The sequence below is a fragment of the Dipodomys spectabilis genome, unplaced genomic scaffold (assembly GCF_019054845.1).
Source record: "Dipodomys spectabilis isolate Male_0828 unplaced genomic scaffold, ASM1905484v1 ptg000273l, whole genome shotgun sequence".
NCBI lineage: Eukaryota > Metazoa > Chordata > Mammalia > Rodentia > Heteromyidae > Dipodomys > Dipodomys spectabilis.
The window spans coordinates 4,400,299-4,408,935 of NW_024870950.1; the positions used below are offsets into that span (position 1 = coordinate 4,400,299).

The 8,637-nt window shown below is 49.0% G+C and overlaps 1 protein-coding gene across 1 annotated transcript in view; it reads left to right on the plus strand.

Moving 5' to 3' along the window:
- The window catches only part of Fa2h (fatty acid 2-hydroxylase), a 48,330-nt gene extending 40,029 nt beyond the window's left edge, over positions 1-8,301 (plus strand). The window contains exons 5-7 of the mRNA XM_042700603.1: positions 1,507-1,679; positions 4,727-4,979; positions 6,920-8,301. Of these exons, the coding sequence (XP_042556537.1) occupies positions 1,507-1,679; positions 4,727-4,979; positions 6,920-6,999 (506 nt within the window). The 3' untranslated portion in view covers positions 7,000-8,301. The remainder of the gene's footprint in view (positions 1-1,506; positions 1,680-4,726; positions 4,980-6,919) is intronic.
- Positions 8,302-8,637: the final 336 nt, after the last annotated feature.

The following is an 8,637-nucleotide window of genomic DNA, read 5'->3' on the forward strand; positions in this document are numbered from 1 at the left end:
GAGGCCTTGGGTTCGATTCCTCAGCACCACATAAGCAAAAAGAAAAAAGCCGGAAGTGGCGCTGTGGCTCAAGTGGTAGAGCGCTAGCCTTGAGCTGAAGAGCTGAGGGACAGGCCCAGAGTTCAGGCCCACGACCAGACCCCCCCCCAAAAAAAAAAAAAAAACACCTGTATTTTGATAAAGCTATTGTTGGTTGTTTGGGAGGGGGCAGTTTGTGCTGGTACTGGGGTTTGAACTCAGGGCCTGGGCTCTGTATCTTACCTTTTTTTTTTTGCTTAAAGCTGGTGTTTTATCACTTGACCCACAGCTTCACTTCTAGCTTTCTTTTTTGGTTAGTTGGAGATATGAGTCTCATGAACTTTCCTGCCCAGGCTGGCTTTGAACCCTAATCTACACATCTCAGCCTCCTGACTAGCTAAAATTGCAGACTTGAGCTACCAACACTCAGCTAATGCTATTGTTTTGGTTTTGGTTTTCAGTTGTGGGGCTTGAACTCAGGGCCTAGCCATAGTCTTTGAGCTTTTTTACTCAAAACTAGAGCTATACCACTTTGAGCCATAGCTCCAATTCTGTTTTTCTCGTAGTTAATTGGAGATAAAAGTCTCTTGGGAGCTGGGTCCTGGTGGCTCATGCCTGTAATCCTAGATACTCACAGTTTGAAAGCAGCCCAAGCCAAAAAGTCCCCCTGAGACTCTTATTTCCAGTTAACCAAAAACCAGAAGTAGATAGAGTTGTAGCTCAGAGTGGTAGAGCACTATCCTGAATGAAAAAGCTCAGGGTCGGTGCCTAGACCCTGAGTTCAAGTCCTATGACCAACAACAAAAAGAGTCTCACAGACTCCTGCCTGTGCTAGTGCTTCAAACCACAATCCTCAGATCTCAGCCTCCTGAGTAGCTAGGGATTACAGGTGTGAGCTACCCACCTGACTTAAAGCTATCGTGTTTTGTTTTGTTTTGTTTTAATTTTTTTTTTGGGTCCGGTCGTGGGGCCTGTACTCGGCCTGGGCACTGTCCCTCAGCTCTTCAGCTCAAGGCTAGCGCTCTACCACTTGAGCCACAGCGCCACTTCCGGCTTTTTTCTTTTTGCTTATGTGGTGCTGAGGAATCAAACCCAGGGCCTCAGGCATGCAAGGCAAGCGCTCTACCACTGAGCCACCTTCCCAGCCCAGCTATCGTGTTTTAACTGTACAAGAAATATGGCCAGAGGCTGAGAAGGTGGCTTAGTGGTAGAGCACTTGCCTTGCATGCCTGAGGCCCTGGGTTCGATTCCTCAGCACTACATAAGCAAAAAGCAAAAAAGCTCGGGGCTAGGGAAGGCACGAGGTTTGACCTCTCCCAGAGGTCACGATGAATGAAGTAGAGCAAAGCGGTGAGCATAGCAAGAGCTGCAGGTGTCACCAGAGGGGTAGCTCAGGAAAATCATGACTGTTCAGCCGTTCTGACTCCGTCTTTAGCTTGCTCAAGTCATCTTCAGATGCTGAGATTTCTGTGCTTGGATTTTGTGCAGAGTACTCAGTTGCCGTCCCTAAGTCCGTGTTCCCTGGCCTCTTCGTGCTGGGGATAGTGCTCTGGAGCCTCGTGGAGTACCTCATCCACCGCTTTCTGTTCCACATGAAGCCCCCCAGCCACAGCTATTACCTCATCATGCTGCACTTTGTCATGCATGGCCAGCACCACAAGGTGAGTGACACGGTCCTTACAGCTGTAACTCCCAGCATCGGTGGGGGTTCCAGATATCTGGTTCTGAGCTAGGAACAACGGGAAACCTAGAGTGTTTGGCAGTGCTCAGAGGGGTGACTTGGACTAGATATCCAAATCAGAAGCACCAGGCACTCTGAGTCATCTTTAATCTTCCCAGAAACTCATGCATTCATTCATTTCTCCAACACCTGCTCACCAGGTACCAGGCACCATGCTAAGCATCTGTGACAAAATAGATTTTAAAAAACACCTGCTGTGTGCCAGTGGTGCATGCCTGTAATCCTAGCTATTCAATAGACTGAGATCTGAGGATTCTGGTTCGAAGTCAGCCTGGGCAGGAAAGTCCATGAGACTCTTTTTTTAAATTTTTTAATGTTTTTTTTTTCTTTTAATCTGTATTATTTGTTTTTTGTTTATGTGGTACTGAGGAATCAAACTGAGGGCCTCATGGGTGCTAAGCAAGCACTCTACCACTAAGCCACATTCCCCGCCCCAAACTGATTTTTTTTTTTTTGTCTTTTTTCTTTTTTGGTATTGGGGATTGAACCTAGGATGTTGTGCTTGCTCAGCAAGTGCTTTGCCACTGAGCCACATCCCAGCCCTGTGAGACTCTTTCTTATCTCCAAAAAACTATTCAGAAAAAGCCAGAAGTGGCCTTGTGGGTCAAGTGGTAGAGCACTAACTCTGAACAGAAAGAAGCGCAGTGACATTTGGAAGCTGAGATGGCGCTGCATCTGCCACAGGAAGCCAGCGCTGCCCCTCCCCCCACCCCGTGGCCTCTCTGTCCCTATGATGTCCTTGGCCTAGGGTCCTAGGGGACCCTCTGTGAACCCCCATGCTCTAGACTTTTCCCAAACATTTTCATCCCCTCTCATTATTCAAAAGAATGAGATCTTCTCCCCCACCTTCTGTTTCTTGATGGGTATAAATCAGAAAATGTGGTAGCTATGGTACTTTTTCAGTGGTATTGGGGTTTGAACTTAGGACTTCATGCTTGCTAGGCACACAAATGCTTTAATAATGAGTGTGTGTGTGTGTGCGCGCGCGCACCCACGCACACTTTGGTCATGGAGTTTGAACTCAGGGCCTAGGTATTGTATCTCAGCTCTTTTGCTCAAGACACAAAAGTGTCCTACCACTTTGAGCCACATTCTATGTGTGTATTTTTTTAAATCAATTATTTATTTATTTTTTTGTTAGTCATGGAGCTTGAACTCTGGGCCTGGGCGCTGTCCCTCAGCTCTTCAGGTCAAGGCTAGCACTCTACCACTTGAGCTACAGTGCCACTTCCGGTTTTCTGAGTGGTTTATTGGAGAAGAGTCTCACGGACTTTGCTGCCTGGGCTGGCTTTGAACTGCGATCCTCAGATCTCAACCTCCTGAGTAGCTAGGATTACAGGTGTGAGCCACTGGTGCCCTGCTGCCACAATATTTTTTAAATGTTAAAAAGATTTTAACTATATCATTTTTAAAAATAATTTAGAGCCGGGCACTGGTGGCTCACACCTGTAATCCTAGCTACTCAGGAGGCTGAGATCTGAGGATCGCGGTTCAAAGCCAGCCCGGGCAGGAGAGACCGTGAGACTCCTATCTCCAATAAACCACCAGAAAACCGGAAGTGGCGCTGTAGCTCAAGTGGTAGAGCGCTCGCCTTGAGCTGAAGAGCTGAGGGACAGCGCCCAGGCCCAGAGTTCAAGCTCCACAACCAACAAAAAAAAAAATAATAATTTAGAATGGCATTTTCTGGTATCCAGATATGGGTTCTGTTTGTTTGTTTGCCAATCCTGGGGCTTGAGCTCAGGACGTGGGCACTGTCCCTGAATTTCTTTGGCTCAGGGCTAGCACTCTTATCTACCAACTTGAGCTATAGTGCCACTTCCAGCCTCTTCTGTTTATGTGTTACTGAGGAATCGAACCCAGGGCTTCATGCATGCTAGGCTAAGCCACATTCCCAGCCCCTAGATAGGGGTAAGATATGAGTTCAGATGTGGGGAGAAAAAAGCCACTAAAATCTGCAGTCCTGGGGATGAACTGATGACTAATAACTTACGCCTGGTGAACTCAGCCAAGCTGGAGATTTCACTGACTGACTAGGACAGTTCTCAAGTTGGTGAGGCTGGTGTCCTCTATGCGGTCCCCAGAACGAGTCTGCATTCCAGCAGTCCACCTTGCCTTCAAACCACAATTCTCAGATCTCAGCTTCCTGAGTAGCCAAGATTATAGGTGTGAGCCACTGGCACCAGTTCCCTCCTTGATCTGTGAGCTGGTTTTCCTGACTTGCTGATCCTGTTGCTGTTCGCATGGGCAGCACACCAGATATTACTTGCTTTTTCCCTCCTCTTCCACTTCTTCCTCTTCCTCTCCCTCCTCTTCCTCCGGAAGGTCCTTCTCTTTTCCACATGTCCACCAAGAAATCTCAAAACTCTTAGCCTCTGTCTAGGTTCTCAGCCCTGGAAGTTCAAGAGCCAAAGGCTTGGCTCTTTCTCTGAATCACTGTGACAACACCTCCTTAAGCCAAGAAGCCTCAGTTGGGAAATTGGGGCGAGGAAAGCAGACAACCCCAGGTTGTCTGTGTGCTCCTATGCCAGACCACCTCAGCCCCCAGTTTCTACAAAAGCCCTCTGACTAGGGGTTGCAACTTAAGGGCGAACTCAAGAAAGCTCTGGAGCCAGGCACTGGTGGCTCACGCCTGTCATCCTAGCTACTCAGGAGGCTGAGATCTGAGGATCACAGTTCAAAGCCAGCCCAGGCAGCAAAGTCCGTGAGACTCTTATCTCCACTTAACCACCAGAAAACCGGAAGTGGCGCTGTGGCTCTGGCCAGTTTGCCAGGTTTGGAAATGGGGAAGAGAACACCAAAGCCACAAAAGGCACTTCACCTAACTACATGACAGCTTGCACTTCCTTCACGGAGGTGTCTGGCTTCTCTCCTCCATCTTCCGTGGGAGGCATTTCTGGCTCGGTGTGCTGTGACCAGAGGCCTTGGGGCTCAGGGCTGCCGCTGATACCCAGGCCTCTCCATCCACAGGCACCCTTTGATGGCTCCCGCCTGGTCTTCCCCCCTCTGCCAGCCTCTTTGGTGATCGCCTTCTTCTACGTACTCCTGCGGCTCATCCTGCCCGAGGCTGTGGCGGGCACTGTGTTTGCCGGGGGCCTCCTAGGTTATGTCATCTACGACATGATCCATTACTACCTACACTTTGGCTCACCACACAAGGGCTCCTACCTGTACAGCATGAAGGCCTACCACGTGAAGCATCACTTTGAACACCAGAGGTCAGGTAAGGCTGGGTCAGCACCCCCCAACATCCTAAAGTTTATTCATTGAAGAATCTGACAGCTGCAATGAGCCCCTCTCCATTCAGGACACTGGGCCTGCACAAGGGGGTGCTTCCCGACAACTGCAGGTTCAGGCTGACCACACGGGGACAGACAAGGACATCAATAAATGGCAAGGACAATTTCAGGCCGTGAAAGTTGCCATAAAGAAAAAAAAAGGGAAGCCGGGCGCTGGTGGCTCACGCCTGTAATCCTAGCTACTCAGGAGGCTGAGATCTGAGGATCGCGGTTCAAAGCCAGCCCAGGCAGGAGAGACCGGGAGACTCCTATCTCCAATAAACCACCAGAAAACCGGAAGTGGCGCTGAGGCTCAAGTGGTAGAGCGCTCGCCTTGAGCTGAAGAGCTGAGGGACAGCGCCCAGGCCCAGAGTTCAGGCCCAACGATCGACCAAAAAAAAAGAAAAAAAAAGGGGGCTGGGAAGGTGGCTCAGTGGTAGAGCGCTTGCCTTGCATGCCTGAGGCCCTGGGTTCGATTCCTCAGAACCACATAAGCAAAAAGAAAAAAGCCGGAAGTGGCGCTGTGGCTCAAGTGGTAGAGCACTAGCCTTGAGCTGAAGAGCTGAGGGACAGCACCCAGGCCCAGAGTTCAGGCCCCACGACCAGACCCAAAAAAAGAAAAAGAAAAAGAAAAAAAAAGCAAGACCAGGCACTGGTGGCTCATGCCTATAACCTTAACAACTCAGGAAGCTGAGATCGGAGGATCCCAGTTCAAAGCCAGCCCAGGCAGGAAAGTCTGTGAGATTCTTATCTCCAATTAACCACCAGAAAAGGAAGCTGCAACTCAAAATAGTAGAGTGATAGCCTTGAGCACAAAAGCTCAGAGACATTTCCCAGGCTCAGAGTTTAAGCCTCACAACCAACTGAAAAAAAAAGGAAAAGAAAAGAAAGCAAGATGGTATTTGAAGACCACATGAATGAAAGGAGGGTCCAGTGCTGTCCAACAAATTATTTATGTGGGCCACATATGTGTTTTGAAACTTTCTAGTGGGCATATTAAAAATAAGAATAAATAAATGAGTGAGATCTTAACCAAGTATAACTAAATTATTATCATTTCAACAGATGATCACCATTTAAAACAAATCATTTATTATTGATGATTTATGCCTATAGTCTTAGCTACTCAGGAAGCTGAGATCTGAAATCATGGTTCAAAGCCAGCTTGGAAACAAAAGTCCATGAGACTTTTATCTCCAGTTAACCAGCAAAAAGCCAGAAGTGGAGCTGTGTCTCAAGTGGTAGAGTACCAGCCTTGAGGGCAAAAAAAAAAAAAAAAGCCAACCAAGAACAGGAGGACCTGAATTCAAGCCCTAGTACCAGCATTAAAAAAAAAAAAAACTGAATTAAATGAAATCAGCAATTCATTTCCTCTGTGGTTCCAACTATATTCCCAGTACTCAGTAGCCACATGTGGCCAGACAGGAAATAGCTAAATAAAAAACGATCTTAGAGGGATTGGTAGAGCACCAGCCAAATGAGCAAAGCATCAGGTACCAAGTTCAAATCCCCAGTCTTTCAAAAGAGAAAAAGAAAGCAGAAAAGAGGTCTAGGAAGGGGTCACTGATGATGTCATTGTCCTTGAAACCCCAAATAAGTAGAAGCCCAACTCTTGATGTGTGCAGAAAGAGCTTCAGGCCATAGGCAAGAACAACGTGGGCGGTGAGAGAAGAAGCGTCAGGCGCGACCCGGGGGAAGTTGAGATCATTCTAACTCTATTCTGGGGACACCCAGGTGACCCTGCCCTTGGCTTCGGCCACAGTGTCCCTGGACTGGAAAGCCTCCCTGCCTGCTAATCCTAACCCGGATGATTTCCTGAGAAAATGTCTCTCTGCTTCCTCCTCCCGTCTCACCTTCTCCCCCGTCTGTCTCTCTCTCTCCCTAGGATTTGGCATTAGTAGTAAGTTGTGGGATTACTGTTTCCACACGCTCATGCCAGAGGAACGCCACCTGAAGACACAATGACAGCCCCCAGCCCCTCCCCGCTGCCTTCGGTCCAGCCCTGGCTCCTGAGTCTGTGATCTGCCATCCCTGCTACCTTCCATCCAAGCCTTGCTAAGAAGGCAGACCTGGATAAGTAGGATGGGCTTTGTCCCGTCCTGGGACTTGGAGGCAGGGATTAAGGAGACCTGTGGCAAGATGGCCTGTTCGGGCTGTGGGAAGATCATATTGCCTTAAGGCCAGGTAACCCTTAGGGACGGGCTTCTTCCAGGGCATCCTGATCCTGGCCACTGGCATCCCTACCTAAGCCTTAGTCTACAGGACTGCTTCAGCGCCCAGCTAATGGCCCCTAGGGGTATGAAGGAAACAGACCCCCGACCTGTGCCTTAGCACCTGGAGCTCCCTGGAGCCGCCCCAGGTAGAGGGGTGAAGGATGTGCAGAGCCTGCTGCCCACCTTTCCCTCCTATCCTTCCCAGAGAGGGGCTGGTGACCGGAGGCGAATGAACAGCTCTCACAGATGAGACAGCATGATACCTCTCACCAGCCCCGCTCACAGACCTCTGCTCCCTGCCAGCCACAGAGGCCAGCTGTACTTCCAGCTGTACTCAGCAGCAATACTGGCACTCTTACCTAGCCAGCCCTCACTGGCCTGGGACAGACAGCCTGAGGGTGGCTGGCCTAGTCTACAAGGCCGGTGGAGACCCTGGCTCTTCTCTTTGGGAATCACCCGCTGCTCTGCCCATCTCTTCTCTGTCCCAGAATCACAAACTTCTCCTGTAAGGGAAGCTGAAAAGGCTTCTCCATCGTTGGGAGTCCCAGCGTAGTTCCCCACGGTGTTTGGCCTCCATCTGGAGGGCCACAGGTGGGTCTCCACCCACACTCAGCACCCTCCTGAAGCCAAGAAGGGCCCTTCATGAAGTGCCTTAACTCCCTCCACCCTCCTGCCACTGCGAGGGTCTTAATTCTAAATGGCGTCTACGTCCTTAGTCTGACCACAGATCAAATAGCTGCTCCAACGGCCCTTCCTAATCCCGTATGGTGAGTCTATGTAAAAGAAAAACAATGACAACAGCAAGAAGTCAGCTGTTTTGGTTTTGTCCCTTTCTTACCCACAAACCAATACTACTTGAAACTTGTCAAAAGCTCAATGGGTGTAAAGGCTTAACGCGTGATGGATCCTGTGATTTGTACTGTTTACTGCGAGGCTATTTAAAAGATTTTTGAATAATTATACAAAACTGCAATTGTGAAATAAAGATGTAAATAAATTGTATATTTTGAAAAATAAAATATATTAAAAACAACTACAGCAACAACAACAAAGACCCATAGTTGTGTGTGGATGGTCACTGCATCAGGCGCGTCATAGGGAGAGTGGGGAGAGAAGGGGTTTCTCTAACCAGGAAGGTTTTTGTTGTTGCTGGTACAGTCCTGGGGCTTGAACTCAGGGCCTGGGCTCTGCTCCTGAGCTTTTTTTTTGCTCAAAGCTCATGGCTAGCACTCTACCACTTGAGTCACAGCTCCACTTCCAGCTTTTTTAGTGGTTAATTGAAGAGTTTTACAGACTTTCCTGCAGGGCTGACTTTGAACCATAATCCTCAGAGCTCAGCCTCCTGAGTAGCGAGGATTACAGGTGTGAGCCACCAGCGCCTGGCCCCACC